The sequence below is a fragment of the Gracilinanus agilis genome, chromosome 6 (genome assembly GCF_016433145.1).
Source record: "Gracilinanus agilis isolate LMUSP501 chromosome 6, AgileGrace, whole genome shotgun sequence".
In the NCBI taxonomy this organism is placed as follows: domain Eukaryota; kingdom Metazoa; phylum Chordata; class Mammalia; order Didelphimorphia; family Didelphidae; genus Gracilinanus; species Gracilinanus agilis.
The window spans coordinates 11182294-11202157 of record NC_058135.1 but is presented as its reverse complement, the minus strand read 5'-3'; the positions used below and the strand labels follow the sequence as shown (position 1 = coordinate 11202157).

At 47.6% G+C, this 19864-nt stretch overlaps 1 protein-coding gene across 2 annotated transcripts in view; it reads left to right on the top strand.

Moving 5' to 3' along the window:
• The first annotated feature begins 917 nt into the window (after positions 1–917).
• Positions 918–19864, top strand: part of SYNPO2 (synaptopodin 2) — a 34254-nt gene continuing 15307 nt past the window's right edge. The window contains exons 1-2 of one of the 2 annotated variants that reach the window (XM_044681008.1): positions 918–1026; positions 6490–8684. In XM_044681008.1, coding sequence (XP_044536943.1) covers positions 6606–8684 — 2079 coding nt within the window. In that variant the 5' untranslated portion in view covers positions 918–1026; positions 6490–6605. Of the gene's footprint in view, positions 1027–6489; positions 8685–10260; positions 10904–19864 lie in introns of those variants that run through there. The other variant, XM_044681009.1, reaches the window with a different exon arrangement.

Here is a 19864-nt window from a genome sequence, read left to right as displayed (position 1 = left end):
GAGAGTTTAAGTAACTTGCCCAGGGGTCTGAGATAGGACTTGAACCCAAGTCCTCCCGACTTTTTGGCCAGTGCCTAGACGGCTCTGTTGGGTGCTGCTTCTCAGAGGGGTGGGAGGAACAGGGACATCCCGCCAAGCTCATTTGTCGCAGTCGCTGCTGTAGGCTTTTAGGCAGAGGCAGCCTGTCCTCGCTACATTTCTCAGAGCTCATAAAAGCGTCCGAGATTCCTTGGCTAGCCCCCCAAACAAACCCCCGGGCATTTATCTGTCTGGAATTCTGTTTTGTGTGCAGGCCGTCCACTGGGCTAAATGAGACCTACATCCCTGAAGCTGAAAACAAAGAGCAGCCCGTCCTGGGACCAGAAGACCACGTGGAGAGAAGCAGCCTGCAGATCTGGCCCCAGGGCAGCCCGGGCCCCAGGGCATTTCCTGGCCACCAGGATGAAAGGAGCCCTGGGGACGGCTCTGGAGAATCCAAGCTCTACTTCCCCAGGAGACCCCCGAAGACAGAAGAGTGCAGGCCGGGCACTGTGGTCGAGCTGCAGTTGTCCCTGTCGCATGACAGACACAAGGACCCTGGAGCTTCAGTGGGGACTGGCCCGGGAGGAGCTAAAAACCCCACCTCTCCTGACCCCCACCCAGACCAGCTGCAGGGAGGGCTGGACCCAGGAACGTCTGTGTTCTCGGATGAGAAAGAGGATTCTGGTCAGGGGCCCCTCTGCAAGGCAACCCAGCTCTCTAGTGGCCGGGAGCCGCAAGTGAGCCAAGGCAGGGAGGCAGGAGCCCCTCACCCCTCCAGGGCGAAAGTGAGCGTCAACTACTCCTACGACCGAGAGAAGGCAGAAGGGTCCAACTGGACGGGAAGAAAGGGGTGTGGTGATTTTCAAGTGGAAGGAGGGCGGGCCGAAGCACCTCCTTCTGTGGTCTCCTTTCCCATCTCCTCGGAAGGCACTGAGCAGGGAGAAGATCAGCAGATCTCAGAAAGGGATCACAGGAGGCCCCACAAGCACCGAGCTCGGCACGCCCGTAAGTACCTCCTGCACCCTGCCTGGCCCCTCTCGAGGGACTGTGGAACCTGGCCCATCACCTTCCTCCCCCTCCTTTCCCTCTCCCACTCCGTTCTGTTTTTCTTTCAGGAGGATTTCTAATTCTGCCCATTGGCGATCTTCATTCTCCCCGTAGGCAGGCACCGGGGGCCAACAGTGCCAGCCCCTTGGAACGGAGATCGGAGGCAATTAGGAGCGTGGAAAGAGTCTCACTTGCTTCTCTATTCCCTTACCAGGCATGGGCACCTCCAAAGAGAAGTATGCTCCAGCTGGGTTTGGGTTGAATTCTTTGAAAAGGAGTCGCGTCACTGACCTGAGACAACCCAGAAACACATTGGAAAGGGGCAAACTTGTGAGGTGAAAGGGCCAGACCACTGAGTCTGCTGCAGCTGATACTGTGGAGACGGACCTTTAAGGGTCAGCCTACACTAAGGATATTAAAAACAGGTCCAAGTGTAAAAGAGAGAGACAGAGACAGAGACAGAGACAGACAGAGAGAGAGAACAGAGACAGAGACAAAGAGACAGAGAGAGAGAGAGGGAGGGAGAGAGGTCTGCAGCTTGATGATGCTTGCAGAAGTCCGTTTGACAGACACTAGCATGTGGGACACCTGATCCCTGCAGCTCAGTCAGTCCATATGAGTGTGCACAGTGCCCTGGCTGGCTGGTCTACCCCCTTGACACAGAGGTCAGACTCTCAGCCCAGGAGGTGGGGGTGCCAAAGGGGGAATATGATGACATCCCAGGCTGTTTGGTAGTCGAAGGGAAGGGTTTCTTGGGCAGGGGAAGGTACTGAAGATAAGACAAGTCTCCGTGCTGTCCCTGGGAAAGGAGAGTGAGGAGGAGACAGTCAATCCGTAACTATCTATCGTTGAGGTTTCCTGTAAGGATTCTGTCAAGAATCCTGGTGAGGAATTTGGGGGCTGTCTTCAAAGAGCTTGGAATCAAGGATGCCGGGAGCAGCGGCACCCAATTCTAAAGCCTTCCGTGGCATATTTTTAGCAGAGCCACCTGTGTCCTCAGTGGCATGTGGAGCCGGCTGTGGTTTGTGCTGTAAGCATCTATATGTAAGCAGCCCATTTAGAATGCATTAAAGGAGCGTCAGAGAGAAGAGTTCACATGCTTTAAATTTTGGCACCCAAGGCAGCAACAACTGGGCAACTGGGGCTTCGGTTTCCAGAGGACTGGAGACAGGAATCCTGCATGAGCTCAGCCTTCCCAACCTCTCTCTCCCTCCATAAAATGGGAACACTCAAGAATCTCAGCTACTTGATTTCGTAAAATCATTGGGTCATGATGACAGAATTATTTCTGGTAAGCTCTTGGGTCTGTCTGATGTGTCCCTTCCCAGTGCCTGTGAGAGCCTACATTTTTGGTGAAATTCAAAGCCACTTGAATTTGTGTCTAATTTGTGACAAATATTTGACTAGATCCTAAAATAGAACTAACTTAATGGAGTTGTAAATCAAACTCTTGCCAGATCCTTTTTTTCAAAGCCAGTCACTAACGTCTAGTAAAAGAAACTTTTAAAAACGAGGTAACGTTTTTTAAATGCTGAGACCGAGGAGAAATTAGGTGATCTGTTCTCCCCCCGTCGCAACAGAATTTTAAAATCATAATCCTGTGTATGCCTCGTAAACTTTCGCAGGGCTAAGATTTCTCTTTGTAACAGTTGAATGCATACGTGAAACCTGTCAGTTAAAATTTTCGTAGATACCTGATCTATTAACTTTTGTATCAGAAGGCATCTCGGCCTTCGGGGTAGAGGGCTGGCATCAGAGTCAGGAAGGTGTGCCTTTAAGTGTTACCTCTACCACATATGTGGGCTATGGCAAAGAATAAGTTGCCCAAATATTTGGTGCCTTGAGCCACTCTTCCCACATTTTTAAAAAACGCTCACCTGCCATCTTAGAAGCAATACTATGTATTGGTGCCAAGGCAGAAGAGTGGTGAGGGCTAGACCATGGGGGTCGAATCTCCCAGACTTTTTAATTTACAGAGTTGCTGTACTACCTTCATAGTCAGAGTCAGTGAAATCGCCAATCTGGTCATTATTTTTTAAAATCATCCTTAGCTTGTTTTACACCCATTTGGGGCCAACATTTCTTAAAACAAATCTGTGCTCTAGCCTTCTTAGGTATTGAGTTAGTAGTCACAGCAAAAAGGAAATTTTGGCAGAAGCTGTATTTCTAACCTTGGAGGTAGAAAGGAATGGAGGATTATGGGGTGAAAGTTTGGGAGCTGGCAAACATTCTAGACATTGTGTAGTTCTTAACTTGGGGTCCACGAACTTTCTTCTTTTTTTTTCCTCAACACTTTGATTATTGTAGTTTACTAGAATTGACTTCCTTTGAAATCTTGAGCATTTCATTTTATGGATTTAAAAACATTATTCTGAGAAGAGGCCCCTAGGCTTCACCGAATGACCAAAGGGGTCTTTGACATCTGAAAGAGGAGAACCCTGATCTACTCCATTTTGCTGTTGAGAAAATGAAGGTTGGAAATGTTAGGCTACCTGCCCAAGGTTACACAGGTAACAAATAGCCAGGCTGGGATTGGAACTCAGGTCTTCAGAGTTTTGTTTTGTTTTTAAATGAGTTACAGGAGAGTAGTTATGATACTAGAATCTGCATGAGAACCTTCCTTTTGAAGAACATTTAGGAAGAGTACTGTGAGGAAATTTCAGTATTTGAAAGGGTAGAACTAGACTTGGAATCAGGGTTCAAATCTTGCCTTTGGCTCTTACTAGCTTTGTAGTCTTTGGGAAGTCAGTTCCCCCCAGCTATAAAATTGGCATAATGCCTCTAGAACCTACCTCATGGGGTTGCTGTGAGGTTCAAATGGGAGAATACATGTCAGATATTAGTATGGTTTGCAAAGAGGTAAGGCAGAGCCATGGGTTTGGAACCCAAGGTCCTGGATTCACATCCTGACTCTGCATGACCTTAAGCAGATCCTTTCTTCCTCTTTGGTTTAAGGAAGGTGCTGGGATTGAAGGACTTTTAGGGTTCCCTGTAGCCTCAGATTTGTGATGCCTCCTGAGGAAGGCTCTGGGGTTTCAGAACGGTCACTGAGAGAGATGGCAACCAGCCTCAACTGAGGGAATAATAATAATAACAACAACAATAACCATACCAATCGCTTTATGCATCCTGTTAAGGATTTCAAGGCATCTTACAATTGTCAGTTCCTCAGTCCAGATGTATGAACGATAGATAAATCTGGCTGGCAGTGCTCTCTGAGACTCAGACTAGATTTTCTCAGCGTTACACAATGATGATCACCATCACCATCACTATAAATTTTATGCTTAATAATAAATAAATAATAAAACAGAAGCCCTTGGATTCAGTCCTTTCCCTTTCCCCTCCCTCTCATTAGGCTGGCATTTCCTTTTGATGCAAAAGTTTCAGTTTAGGAAAATAAAGTGACCTAAAGCAGCCGGAAATTTCATAATTCAGTGCCAGTGCTAGCAGGGGGGGAGAGGTGAGGAGGACAGAAAGACCCATCCAATAATAGTTGTGTTTTTTTTTAATGTTTATTGATTGGTCGATGTGACCAACAAGACCTTTATGGGAGGTGCTACCTTTTATGACCATTTTACAGATAGAAGCTTAAGCTTAGATAAGGTAAAATGACTTGTCCTGTGGGATACTTAGTAAGTATCTGAGGAAGGATTGAAGTAAGTCAATAAAGATTTGTCAATTTATGAATGTTTGTTAAACTCCTGCTATGTGTTGGGTGTTGAGTGCTGAGACTCAGGCCTTCTTGAACCCAAGGCCAGCCCCGTATCCCCTATGCCATTTGTGATGTCTCTTTGTGGAAGAATCTGAGATTTCAGTACTCCAGCGGAGACAGTCTACAATTTAGTAAATAACAAAAATAATGACAGTAGTTAGCACTTATACATCGTTTTAAGAGCACTGAGGTAGTACAATAGGTAGCACGAAGGGCCTGAAGTCAGGAAGATTCATCTTCCTGAGTTCAAATCTAGCCTGAGATACTCATTACAGTGCAAGTGACTGTTTGCCTCAGTTTCCTCATCTGTAAATGAACTGGAGAAGGAAATGGCAAACTATTCCAGGATCTAGAAAACCCCAGATGGAGTCAGGAAGAATCGGACACAACTGAAGTGACTGAACAACTATATCACTTTAAGGTTTCTACAGTTGCCTCTTGTCCTTGTAAAATATGAAGCTAAAGTTTGTGATGAAGCCCAATATTTAGTGTGTTTCTGTTGCTCCTCCCCCTTGAGGTGACTTCTTTTTCTTTTGTTTGGATCTTAGCAATCATCAAAAACATAAATAAAATACAAAGAATTGATCCAAATGCACTGTTTTGGCTGCTTAAACAAGGCATCCCCAAAACACTTGACACACTTCTTTGTGTTTGTATCATTGGAGTGCAGTGGGAATAGAGCAGCTACCATTCTGAATACCTGAAGCCCTGATCATATCCTTTGGCACAAGATGGGATCAAATCTAGACAGCCAGCTTGCCTGGATGACCAATCAGCATTTGATCATTTCAGGAGCTGCTTTTGGTTTTGCTGTTTTAAAAATAAATGGATGATGTTAAACAGGACGGTTTCCAGCTATACAATAGATTCAGATCCGGTGAAAGCTAGAATAGTCTGTGACGACTGCTGGAAGAGAGAAGACATTTGATTTTCAGAGTTTTTTGCTCCCTGTGGGTCAACCTAGATGAGCCTCAGTAAAAGAAATTAGACAAAGCTTCAATTTGCATTCGATTCTGCTGGGTGCATGGAGATCCAGTGGCTGGGGAACCATGATGGCACCAAAGTTGCTTGGCCCCAAAACTTTGTCATATCAATCAGCAAGTGTGTGTATACATATGTGTGTGTGTATGTGTATAAATATTCACACACGTATATGTAACTTTCTTGTCCCAGCTATTGCTAATGTGCAGGAATTGTATTGTTTGTGGAGCTTGTGTTGATCAGGTCACTGTTATTCAGTGAATTTCCTGTTATTTCCTCTAAACTTGAGTTCAAGGAGCTCCAATAAAATCGGGTAGCCAGTTGCTCCTTGCAGCCTACATCCATCCTATGTGCATAGGGATAAAAAGAGACTTGGATATGCGGCCAGAAGCCCCCTGCATTTCACAGGGCAGTAACAAAGTTGCCCCGTTGGTCCCCCTGGTTACCGTTGGGCTTCCTTCTCAGTCTGGCTGGGCAGTGTTTTGTAGAGATGCTCTTTGCCTTTTCCTCTGTCCAGTTCCCGTGAGCCTCCCCAGCACGAGGCTTCCTTTTTGTAAGAAAGAACTCAGCGGAACCTCCTGGGCTCCCGGCTTCTTGCCTTCTTCTGGGGCTAGGGGCGGCTTCCGGGGGAGGAGAAGCGTTGTCACGTACCTGAGAGGGGGTCTCCCTTGATCCCTTTGCCCGGACCTGGTTCGTTTCCTTAACGGTCTCTGTCTTCTTCCCAGGATTCCGGAGGAGCGAGAGCTTGTCGGAGAAGCAGGTGAAGGAAGCCAAGTCCAAGTGTAAGAGCATCGCCCTCCTCCTCACGAACGCCCTCAACCCCAACTCCAAGGGGGTTTTGATGTTCAAGAAGCGCCGCCGGAGGGCGAAGAAGTACACCTTGGTCAGTTACGGCACGGGAGAGCTCCGGCGCGAAGCCGACACCGAAGAAGAAAGCGAAAGGGACGGCCTCGTGGAAGTCAAGTTCACTAGCGAGTCGGAGGTCGATGAAGAGATCTTCTCCGACGCTGACGACGACAATCCAGAGACCCCGGCGGGGACCCGTGACTGGGACCGATCTGGCCCCGTAGACGAGGACAAGAAGCTCAGAAGCAGAGACAAGATGCAGATGCTGCCAGACAGCTCGGGGAAGGGCGTGCTCATGTTTGCCAAGAGGAGGGAGAGGATGGACCAGATCACCGCAGAGCAAGAGGAGAAGGCCGAGGGAGTGCCGGCCGGCGGGGAATTCGAGGATGGCCGCGCAGACGGGCTCAGAACAGTCGCTTCCTACCAGAGGAGAGAGGAAGAGAGCATGCGAGTGCAGAGCTCCAGCGCCGTGAGCAAGAGTTACGTGGAAGGAAGCCACACGGTGCAGCACAACGGTTTCAGCGGAGCCCCTGAGATGCCAGAGGCCCAGAGATTGGCCGCCTCCAATAGGACTGCCAAGCCCTTCCCGGGATCCATGAATCAGACGGCCGCGCCATTTTCCCCTACCAGAAACCTAGCGAGCCCCCTGTACGACTTTCCTGCGCCGCCCCCCTACTCTGCGGTCAGCCCTCCTCCGGAAGTCTTGTCCAGAGGGATGTCTAGCCCCTTAGCCAGCCCGGCGCAGCCACCGCCATGGCCCCAGCCGGCCCCGTGGTCCCCGCAGGCTTTCTATGAGCAACCAGAGCAGATCGCTTCCCGGGATGAGAGGATTTCGGTGCCGGCCAAGAGAACGGGCATACTGCAAGAGGCCAGGAGGAGAGGCGCCTCGAAGCCCATGTTTACCTTCAAAGAAGCACCCAAGGTCAGCCCTAACCCCGAACTGTTGTCACTGGTGCAGAATGCAGAGGGCAAGCGGGGGGCTGGGGCCGGGTTCGAATCCGGCCCCGAAGAAGACTACCTCAGCCTTGGAGCGGAGGCTTGCAACTTCATGCAGGGCCACTCTTCGAAGCAGAAGACCCCACCTCCCGTCGCCCCCAAACCCTCTGCCAAACCCTCCTCCTCTCAGCCAACCACTCCCATCTCCCCAGTCTGGTGTCCACCGAGCCAGACGCCTCCGTTCCCCGTTTCCAACCAGTCTCAGGGGATCGTCGCCTCCGCCATCAAAATAGCTCGGCCTGCTAGCACTCCTTACCAACCTCCACCTCCTCCCGCGAATGTGGCCGGGCCCTTTAAAGGACCCCAGGCCGCAGTAGCCAGCGTGAACTACACGCCCAAGGTGACGCCCATGGGAAACGCTACCCCGACGACAGCCTCCGGGCCGGGACCCTCCAACGAATTGCCGAAAATGAGCGGCAAAGGAGCCGAGCTCTTTGCTAAGAGGCAGTCACGGATGGAGAAATATGTGGTAGACTCGGAAAAAGTGCAGGCCCACATGGCCCGGCCTCAGTCTCCCACTCCGTCTTTACCGGCTTCCTGGAAATATTCCTCTAACGTTCGAGCCCCTCCGCCGGTGGCTTACAATCCCATCCACTCCCCGGCCTACCCTCCAGCAGCCATGAAGTCTCAGACGCTGGCGACGGCTTCGGCCGCCTCCAAACAGAGCAAGAAAAAGGGCAAGAAGCCCCTCAACGCTTTAGACGTGATGAAGCACCAACCGTACCAGCTCAATGCATCTCTCTTCACTTTCCAGCCTCCAGATGCCAAGGAGATCCCGATCCCAAAGCCAGCTGCCAAGCTTGGGCCAGTCCCAGTCTTGAAGTCAGCTGTTCCTTCCGCCCAAGCGCCGGTCAATGCGAGCTTGCCCAGCACCTTCCGAGCTTCCTCCGTGTGCTCGATGCCAGCCTACCCCTCGCAGCCCGCCTTCTACTCCGAGGCCGCGGCCACTCCAGTCAGCCCGTCCCCGGCGCCGCCGCCTAGCCTGCCCACCTCTCCCAAGCCGGAGTCGACCCCCCCGACTTACTTTGTGGCTCCGAGGCCCAAGTTCTCGGCCAAGAAAAGCGGCGTCACGGTTCAGGTGTGGAAACCGGCTAGTAGAAACGTCCTTGTGGAAAAGTAATCGGAGAGCGGCCCCTCGGCCTGCCGGGGTTCGTTTGCAGTGTGCTGGGGCGCCCCAGCTGTGCCCCGCAGAGTCCTTAGCATAGTTAATCGCACCAGATGGGTCAGTGCACAGCCGGGTCCAAAGAGTTTACCATTTGCCAATGAGTCCAAGATGGCCACCACGTTGAGCCGAGGCCCAGCTCTCCTCTTACCCACCTCCAGTCCCGGGCAGCCCCCGTAGCCGGGAGCTCCGGTGCTGCGGAAGCAGACTCTCTCGGAGCGTCTTTGCTTCGGCCCGAGAAAGAGAGCGCTATCTTATTAAGAATTAGGGCGCGACCTTTCTCTAGCGCCGAGACTCCGCCCTCCTGGGGAATGGGTTGGAATACAAGGAAAATCCAGGCTACGGGTTGTTTTTTTCTTTTTAATATGGGCTTTACCGCTATCGCAGTATACAGTAAGGGAATGCTGAAGTCCACTGGACAAGCAGCTCCATTCTAATTCGGGCCCCTGGGTCTCCTGGTTGATGGAGTCAAGAAGACCTGGGTTCAAATTTTGCCTCTAGCACTTACTTGCTCTGTGATCTCTGCCACGTGGCTTAATCTCTCGGGGGCTCAGTTTCCTCATCTGAAAAATGAGGGGGATTGGCCTGGGCCAAACTTCAGTTCTAAATCTGTGACCCTGTAAATGTGGCTGGAGGGATGTGGGCGGTGTGATGCATGGGGGTGAGCAGCATAACGTTTCCTCCAAGGAATTCCTTTCACCCCAGTTCATTTGAGGGAGGAGCGAAGGGCACGGCAGGGTCTGGCTGAGGAGGAGCTCCCCTGGGGTGGGGCTGAAACTTTCCTTTCCTTAGTGCTCTCAGTAGCTTCCAATTTTAACGAAATATTATTGTGATGCAAGTGCAAGGGTTCAATTCTGTGTTTTCTCGCTAAGCTCTGGAGGGGCAATGCTTCACAATATGGGCTCTCTCTGAACCTCCAAGACCCAGGGCAGAGCCCCAGCTGCCCTGCCCTGCCCTGCCCTGCCCTGCCCTCCCCTTCTCAGGGCTCTGGCTGGTGGGGAATGCAGAGACTTGGCCCAGAGAGAGTAGCCAGGAAAGTAGGAGAAAAGCAGGCACTTGGAGAGAGCTCAAGGTCAAGTATGAAAAAGAAATCCCCAGGCCCCCAGGGCTCACTTTTTCCTCTTTCCCTTTCATTGTCTTCTTTTGCTTCTATGATGTACTCCACCAGTGCCCCCGGCCGTGGGCACATCCATGTGATCTACTAAGCCAAGGCAGGGATGGATCTGTGCAAGAAGGTGGAGCTGAACGCAGGTCTAATTCTGTCAGGTGCCTGGCCATGGTCAGTGGGAGCCAAAGGCAACATGAGGAGGGTTGGGGGAGTGGGCCGTATCACGTGAGGGATCCTGGTATCCATAGAGATGCATGTGTGCATGGAGGCTATGCCAGGAAAGGATGCAATGAGCATGGCCATTTCTGGACAACCACCCGGACTTCTTTTCCTTTCTGACCGCTGGCTTCTTCCACTGTTCTCTCCTGTTGCATTCTTGCACAGCCTCTCTCTTTCTCCTCTCGGATGGACCAGAAGGAGCCAGGCAAGTTGACTGCTTCAGCTTGGAGTTGGCCACGTGCCATGCCATCTTCCCCCTGACTCTGAGGCAGCGTATGGGCTACCAACAGACCCGAAGACCTTCCTCATCCCGATTTTAAGCCTCCAAATTCTTGAACCGGCAGCTCACCTGGTCCAGAGTAGCAACGGAAAGCAATTCACTTGAACTAAGGCAGAAAATGGCAAAGTGTTTCTGAAAAACGCTGAAGAAAACGCAGCCATTCTGCCCAGGCGAATCTCCTAGAAACCTCACCAGAAACTTGCCTGGTCCCATTCTACTTCTTTAGCCCTCTCTGTCTCTTTGTCCTTTCCCCCCAAAGTCACAGGCAACCGGCTGTATTCTTCACTTGACCATTAAAAAGATTCCTTCCTTCTTTACCTGTCTGCTAGAGACGCCTAGCTCATTTTGCTTTATTTTGCATGAGCTTTCTCTGTCCTTGGTCCTTTCTGTGGTGTTTTCCTTCCAGCTTGGGAAGGCTGTCCTTCCATTTTGCTCACTTATTTGCCTTTTTATCTAGAGGCAGAGCAGATACTGCCACTGCTATCCAAAGAATGTAACCAATAAACCGGACATCTGAATTTGCTACAAGACAATGGGTTTGATTCTTCGCCCTTTGCCCTGGCAACTCTGCCTGCTGGTTCTCAAGGCACATCTGGAGGAATAGCCGTAGGGTAGTGGCCCCATCCAATAACCCATCTATTTTAGTAAGGCAGGGATGGAGACACACACCAATTAAACTCATACTCCCTTTGGTGATTCCCGAAAAGAGGAAGTGCTTTGAATGTAGGGCTCTGGAGATAGTTCAGAAAAGAACGCCTAGGAAGATCTCCTTAAGACCAGTCAATCAGTCTGTTAATGCTGTTGACTGAGATGCATCAGGAACAGGGCCCAGCCTCGTCCTTTTACCAGAGTTTCAAAAGGAAGAACCAAAGGACTTGGGCATGGGTAGGTATGACATCTCCAAACCAGTTCCTTGGAGAGCATCAGATCTGCTGCCGCTCAAGGTTCTCCAGCGATTTAGGGCTGAGCACTGGGTAAGGGGAAGGAGGCCACGGACTTCTCTGGTAGAGGGAGGGGAGGCCCAACAGAGAGCCTTCATTTGGAGCTAATGATGACAGACCGCTACTACTATTCCTCTGGGTTCAAGTCACCTAGACTAGGGTGGGTACTTTCCCCAAAGATCATGGAATCCCAGAGCTAGGAGGCCCAAACTTTTCATTTTACAGAAGAGGAAACTCTTCTACGCTCTATGCTATTTCTCTACTAAATGAAACCAGCTTGCATAGCAATGAGATATAGGAAGTTTTGAAACATTATTAGTGGTGAAAGAAGGAATTGCAGTCCCATGATAGAGCATAGATGACTCTAGACCACCATATTAAGACAAAGATCTGTTCATTTCACACGCTGAGTTGCAGAGCTCTCCGGCACAGTCTTTGGGAACTTGGGAGGGTCATACGTAGGCCTCAGTTTCCCCGTCAGTCAAATGGTGGCTGTAGATGTGGGAGCAGGGATTTGATTCTCAAGGGTTCTTTCCAGGCCTCAGTTTCCAGAATTCTAAGAAAGCCTAAATTGTTTTGTTTTGTTTGGTTTTGTTTTCTTTCTGTTGCTAAAAAGCCTTTGAAGTTGTGGACTAGTCTAGCTAGCTCTGGCTCCCTTCTTCCAGGAGTCTGACTCAATAAGATAGCCGAGTTTGGCTGTGCTTCTCAGTCTGGTGATGCCATCATTTACACTGGAGATGTCAGGGCAGCAAATGGGTGATATTCGAAAGGGGTGGATGAACTTACTAGAAAACACGAGTAGTTTGCTGCTGAAAAAATGATAAAGCATTACAACAGAGGTCCTACTTTCTCCCAGGGCAGCTTCCTGAGTTCACTAAGTGCCATGTGGCTGAGAAAGGCTGATGGACTTCTCAGCCAAAGGCGCTTTTTTTGTCTTCTCTGGTTCATCCGACAACCAGAGAAGCTGATCAATCAGAATTCTGCCATAAGATCCCTGAATGCTGCCTCTTACTTAGAGATGTTCTAAACAACATGATAGGGAAGGACTCAAGAAAACAATGGGGTTGTTTCTGGGAAAGCCAAATCTACTGGGAGGAAGGGAACTGAATGCCCTCTTCTCTCATCCGCAAGGTCCCTGGCTGTTTTGTTGTCAGTTACAGACTTACAAGATCATAAAGGGACAGGTAATGTAGCATAGTGACTACGGAGCAAACTTTTGAGCCAGGAAGACCTGAGTTCAAGTTCTGACACATAGTAGCTGTGTGATCCTAGGCAATTCACTGCCTCTCTAAATAATCCTTTAAGATCAAAAAGGCTTAGACTATAATATTCTGGAAGGCAAGGGAACTGGGTTTAGAAATGAGAATCATCTACCCATCAAAACTGACTAAATTCTTTCAGGGGAAAGTATGGCCATTTAATAAACTAGAAGATTTCTAAGTAATCCTTTAAGACTTTACATCATTCCTTGCATTGTAGAAGGACTTTCCTCATCCAGGAGTACCTTATGCCAACAAAGGTACATTTCTCTCTCTATCCCTGAGTTCAAACAGGAATTGAGCTACAATCTCCCAAGGACTAATTTTTCTTAAAACGTTCCCTTGTTTTTTCACTTTCTGCCTGTGAAAAGGAGGCTGAAAACAAAGGCTTCTGGGATATTTTTGTTGGTGGAGGAAAGTGAAAGGAGTGGAGTATGAAAGGGATGTTAAGCTCATCTAGTCCAGCTCCTCAGATTTTGAACCGAAACAAGTTCCAAGAAACTCGCCTAAGGTCCAAAGTCAGGAATGGCAAGACTGGGATTCAAACCCAAGGCTTCCAAACTCAAGTTCAGCACCTTTTTACTCAATGGCATTTGCCTCAGGTGGGAAAGAAGCCCATCCTACAGACTTCTTTCCTACCAGGGTTAGGTGAGTTCCATGAAACAAGTTTAGGGAGTTTCTGAGATACCCAAATAGGGCAATAGGTGACACCATTTCTAGTCCCTCAAGCCACCCCCTGAAGAAAGCCTCCTATTTCCAAGGCTCCCAAGATTCCTTCCCCCCCCCCCCATCGTAACTTTTTCAGCCTCTCTGCCCCTTTGGCAGCCTGGGAAAGTCTATTCTCAAAATGATGTTTTTAAATTCATCAAATAAAATGCAGAATTATAAAGGAAAGCAATTCTGTTGAAATGCAGTTACAAATGTTTTTGGTTTTTTTTTAAAAAGGTCAAAGCCTTATTATTATAAACCCTGGGTTCAGAACATAATAGAAAAAGGTCTAAACAGACCAGGTAGCTTTGGATCTCACTAACTATGGACAAAGTGGTCTTTTAAAAAAGTCCTTCTGAAATAAATATTAATAAATGTTTAAAAAATTTTTAAACATTTATTAATATTCATTTTTAACCTGTTTACATATTTTATGCCCCTACTTTCCCCTTCACTCCCCACTCTCCCCCCACCCATGGCCGACGCACATTTCCACTGGTTGTAACATGTGTCCTTGTTCAGGGCCTATTTCCATATTGTTGTTAGTTGCATTGGTGTGGTAGTTTCGAGTCAGTTTAAAAAAATTTTTAAAAGTCCTTCTGTTCCTCTAGAACCTGCCCACGAACCCCATTTCCTCCCTTGAGAGAACCTAGAACTCTGAAAGACCTGACCCAACTAAATGCAGAGAAATATAAGTAAATGTCATCTTTAGTTGCCACTTTTCAGCTCACTGAACCTGTAGTAAGATTTACAGGGAAATGCTATCTTCTCTGAGGCTAGGCACAGTCTGGCAAGATAGGTAGGAGATGACATCATAACCCCCATTTTATAGATGAGCAAATGGAGGCCAAGAGAGGTAGGGGAATTTGCCTAATATCATAGAGCTAATAAGAGACCACGCCTAGACTCTGCCTCGGTCCTTCTCCATCCAAATGCACAGTACCATACCTACTTTCCATGGATGTGTACATTTTTTTTTAAACCCTTACCTTCCCGTCTTGGAGTCAATACTGTTTATTGGTTCCAAGGCAGAAGAGTGGTAAGGGCTAGGCAATGGGGGTCAAGTGACTTGCCCAGGGTCACACAGCTGGGAAATGTCTGGGATGTGTGCATTTGAATATGCTCTCCCTCTTCCTGTTAATGCCACTGGTTGGGTAAGCTGTCAGTCAGAATGGGGTTAGCTGACTCCTTGGCTCACCTGCTATGACACTGATGGATAGATGGCCAAAGGGACATTCGAAGCCACGGCTCCTTTCTTGTCTTTGTTCCTGACCCATACAAAAAGGAAAACCAATAACAACAGGCTTGGCATTGATTCAACAGCATCTTGGGAGTATAAGGGGAATTGAAAGGAGAATTGATGCAGCTCATCAAGTCATGGCATGGGCTTGAAGGGATCTTTGAGGTAATCTAGTCCAACCCTCACATTTTACAGAGGAGGAAACTGGAGGGTCTAGAGAAGTCTCCTCATCTGCTAAAGGTCACACAGCTAGGGAGTCTCTGATTCAGGATTTGAACTCAGACCTTCCTGAATCCAAGTCCAGCATGCTGTCTTCTTAGTGGTTAGCAGCACTTTGCTGCCTTAATTTGGATCCAGCCCCTCCCCTGATTTTAGATAAAAGGAAGCAGATGCTTAGAAAGGGAAAATGATTGCATGGCCAGGCAGGATAGGAACATCACTATGTCCCACCTTTATGGTTATTATTGGGAGGAGGGATAGAGAGACTAGATGGAGGAGGAGACTTGCAATACGCCTGTGGGACAGGAAGCATGAAAACAAGGCCAGCCGCAGCAGAAACTGTCCAGTCTTTACACCTAGACGTAGACTCGAATGTGGGTTTATTGAACAGAAAACTGCCTACCTTGCAGCCTTTGATTTCAAAGGTATTGTCTTAGAAGGGATGCATAAGTTCTAGATCTTCAGACGAATTTTTGCAAAGGTTTTCCCTGATAGATTACCCCAGAATCCCTCCTTCCCAGCCCACTCCCAGGTGAGCATCTTTCCAAAATTTCCAGTGGGAAGAGCATTGACCTTAAAGCTGGGGCGCGTGAAGCTTGAATCTTGCCTCGGTTCAGTATTCTTACATGTGTGACCCTGGGAAAAGTCGTGTTTTCTTCCCGGGTTTTCTCAGTTTTCTGATAGGTAAGGTGAGATTAGACCAGCTAACCTTCCAATACTAGCTCTACCTTCCCATGTCCCTAAGAGCAGCTATACCCCTGGAAAACTGCTGTGTTTTAATAATAAAAAGAAGAGTGATATCCTTTATCTTTGTCATTTCCCATATCATTTATCTTTAAGCTTTGCAAAACACCTTATAAATATGATCTCATTTTGTCCTCATGCCAACCTCATGGGAGGTAGGTACTATTATTATACCCATTTATAGGGAAAGTAAGGCTGAGAGAAGTTAGTTGATTTGCTTAGAGTTACAAAGCCAGTAAGTAGCTGAGCTTGGATTTGGTTTTAGGTCTTCTTGACCCTAGTGCTCTAACCACTGGTATCACCTAGCTGCTTCTAATGTATCCATCTAGCCAAGAGACTTCTGGGAAACAAAATGATTGATGTGTTCCCAGAATTTAAGAGATTCTAGATGAATGAGGGAAACATTTTCTTCCTAGAAACAGAAAATACAAGGAAGCAAGCTGCTTCAGACAGCTTTTAGAAAGTAGAAGTTTCCACAATAGGTCAAGTGACCATCTTGGCTACTGACCTAGGCCAGTGATGGTGAACCTTTCAGAGGGTTTGGTGATGTGAGAAATGTCTTCAGGAGCTCATGGAGATGGGGAGGGGAGCAGCCTGACCCTGGGTCCCTCTGGCTTTCTAGTAAACTATGGTGAACTCTCTGCTGGGGGCATAGCATGCATGCCCACAGAGAGGGCTCTGAGTGCCATAGGTTCACCGCCACAGACCTAGGCCATTGGTTATTCAGACTACCTAGTGTTCATGAAAGTCTGAAAGAAATCACATGGCCCCAGTTTCAGTGATGTCCTAATAATTTGGATAGGGATAAAAGCAATGCCAGCCATCCAAACAGCCACTGAAATACCAGGTAGGGAGTGGGGCATGCCGGGAGATAAATCTTGAATGCCATGGTAATAGAAAACCTGGGTTTGAATCAAGCTCAACTACCTACAAGGCTTTGGGGATATCATTTCTACTGTTCTGGGTCTCCAAAGAGGACATGAACTAGATGACCTCAACGGTTCCTTCCAAATTTGAATCCTCAGGAGTCACTGATTCCAAGATCCATTGATTCCATTGTGGAGTTCTTGCCAATCATTCTGTCCAATAAATAGCATATCCATACTAGTTTACTTCCTGAGAAGCAACCTCAGTCAAATAGGCCTTTCTATAAAGGATGCCAAAGATGGGCACGTTACCCAAGATGCAGACAGACAGATGGACATACATCCACCATGATATGTAGAAGGAATAAAGGGCTACCTCTTTAAGAGAGCCTCTTGTCTCTTTTACAATTGCAAAAGATACAATTATGTGAGTTCCTTTTTCCTTCTTTTGGTCCAGGCCACTGTGATATAGAACCTAGAGTCCTAAACTTCTGAGAGGCCTCTATGTTCAAATCCACCTCAGACACCTACTGACTGTGTGACCATGGACAAGTCACAGAAGTCCACTTGGCCTCGATTTCCTCATCTGTAAAATGAAGAGCTTAGATTCCATGGCTTCTAAGTTTCCTTCCCAACTCCAAGTCCATGATTCTTGGCACACAAGCTCCCTCAACCAACACAGATCAGGAACTCATCTGTAACTTGTGTTTTAGAGATTTGCCCAGGCACAAAGAGGAGAGATGACTTGCTATCAGCATCAGAGATCTTTCTTTCTGACTCAAAGGTGGTTGGTCCTCGACCCACTAAATCCTGCTGCCTCACTGGCTTCTCCATATGGCTGCATTTTTCCTGTTTCAGATGAGACTGAGGACATGCTCATTTTGACAGTGGAGAAAGCAGAAACTCCACATAAAAGGGTGCTTGCAGTGAGCGCCTGACGGCATGTCAGAATGAGAGTCAATGCACTGGCTTTGCATTCTACCAAATAAGCAAGACCAACCTTTTTGGACAGAGAGCTGACCTTGGCGGGAGGAAAACCTGTGGGTTCAAATCCTGCCTCTGGCATCTGGTGGCTATGTGACCCTGGGCAAGTTGCTTAACTTCTCAGCGATCTAGGTAATTCTCTACAACTGTAAATTGCAGGAAAGGCGGCAATCAGTATCAGTGGAGGAAGTTTCCTCACTCGGAATCCTCCATTTATGCCAATGAAATCACAGGAAAGTCTATACTAACAGCAATCCTGATGATAATGATGATGATGATGATGAAGATAACAGAGACCGAACAGGATTCATCAAAGCCATATGGGAAAAGATCCAGGCACTTGGCATCACGCCTGCTATGAAAGCTGCCTCAAAGATAGTTTCAGAGAGCAGGGCTCCTTCATTTGGAGTCCGTCTAGGGAGTGATTTCAGGGGGCCTCTGAACTGGAAGGAAGGAGGAGGAAATGACACTTTTTGTTTGTTTGTTTTTTTATATTTTTAAACCCTTAACTTTCTGTGTATTAGTTCCTTGCTGGAAGAGTGGTAAGGGTAGGCAATGGGGGTCAAGTGACTTGCCCAAGATCACACAGCTGGGAAGTGTCTGAGGTCAGATTTGAACCTAGGACCTCCAGTCTCTAGGCATGGCTCTCAATCCACTGAGCTACCCAGCTGCCCAGGAAATGACACTTTTATTTTCACTAATCTAATCTCTACCTGACATTCCTCCAATTATGAAGGGAGAGAACAAAGCATTATTCTGAAAAGGGGCCCATAGCCTTCATCAAACTGCCAAAGTCTGATATATATACACATATATAATATATATATTAAATAATATAATATATATGTATATATACATACATGTACACAAACACACACACACACACACACACACACACATACACACACCCTTAAAACTTCTGCTCTAGGAGAAGCTCAGTGGACAGAGAACCAGGCTTGGAAACAGGAGGTCCTGGGTTCAAATCTAGCCTCAGACACTTTCCATCTGTGTAAGCCTAGGCAAGTCACTTAATCCTTATAGCCTAGTCCTTTCTGCTCTTCTGCCTTGGAAAGTATGCTTAGTATCTATTCTAAGACAGAAGATAAGGGTTCAAAAAAATCTCCTCTGCTCTAGAAAGTCAGCTTATACCCCAAATACTTTAATCCAACTTGAAAAAGCATCATTTTATCCCCTCGTGCAAAAGTTTCCAGAATATTAAACCGAAAGGAATAATATCAGGATAGGGATTTATCCTAGAACTGTTCCTAGCTGGACTCAAAATACAATGAAAATAATCATAATCATAATACTCTAGGAAATGATGAATCCATTATCTCACTGATTTAGATAATCTTCCTAATACTATGTATTAAGGCCTTCCCATGCTGACTCCTTTTTTCTCTCCATGACATAAAATTCTTTAAGTGTTAGTGCTCCACTCAGTTTAGCCTTTCCCTTCACTGGTACAGAATATTTGCCTTTTATAACTCAGTAGACAGTCTTTGAGCATTTCTGTAGCTGAAACCTTTGGGCAACCTGGTACCAAGCTTCTGGGTCTTGGCTGAGTCGGTCCCAGAACAGAGAGTACAGAAATTCCAGGTCACTTTCAAGTGTGCATATCTGTTTCCTCTGATGAGCCCTCTGAAGAGGGTAGCTCAGTGCCCAAAGTTGCCATATGCCAGCCTTGCCAGATCAGGGGCCCAGCTAGAGCCAGACTAACTTCTGCAGAGAACAGCAAACAGAGAGCAAACAGAGAAATGTCCTCTCCTCTTTGCTCAGTGTCATCCTGGACCAGGGGTTTAGTGTCCCTTTTAAAGCCCCTGATTCCTCGGGACTAGGGTCAGTTGCGAAATGTTAGCTGTGAAAAGTCTGAGCGGGTGGCTGTTCTTGGGAGGAGGGATGACAAATGACTCTCAGATGGCTCTGAACTCTGGCTCCAGAAAGTACCGATGACTTCAGATGTTCCTCAAGCCCAGGGATTTTCTGTTTGTGTTGGTGACAGGGAAAGGTGGAGGGAGATTCTGAGATTTAGGAAATCCTGCTAAGCTCAGAGTGGAGATTGACCTTACCCTTAATATCTTAGGATCATCTAATCCAAACTCCTCATTTTACAGAGGGGGAAACAAAGACCCCAAAGGGAAAGGTCTTGGCCACAGCCATTTGCTAGTAAGTGATGAAAGGAAGATTTGATACCAGTTCCTCTAAATCAGTGATTCCCAAAGTGGGCATCACTGCCCCCTGATGGGTGCTGCAGCGATCCAGAGGGGCAGTGATGGCCACAGTGCATTTATCTTTCCTATTCATTGCTATTAAAATTAAAAAAAATTAATTTCCAGGGGGCTAAGTAATATTTTTTCTGGAAAGGGGGCGGGAGGCCAAAAAAGTTTGGGAACCACTGCTCTCAATGAAGTCAATGCTTCTTTCACAACTCCATGAGCCATCTTTGAACCAGGCTGACTTACAAGCAAGCAGTAGCTTCCAAACTTTCTGTAACAATGCCTCACTTTCCCCACCATGTCCTATTCAGT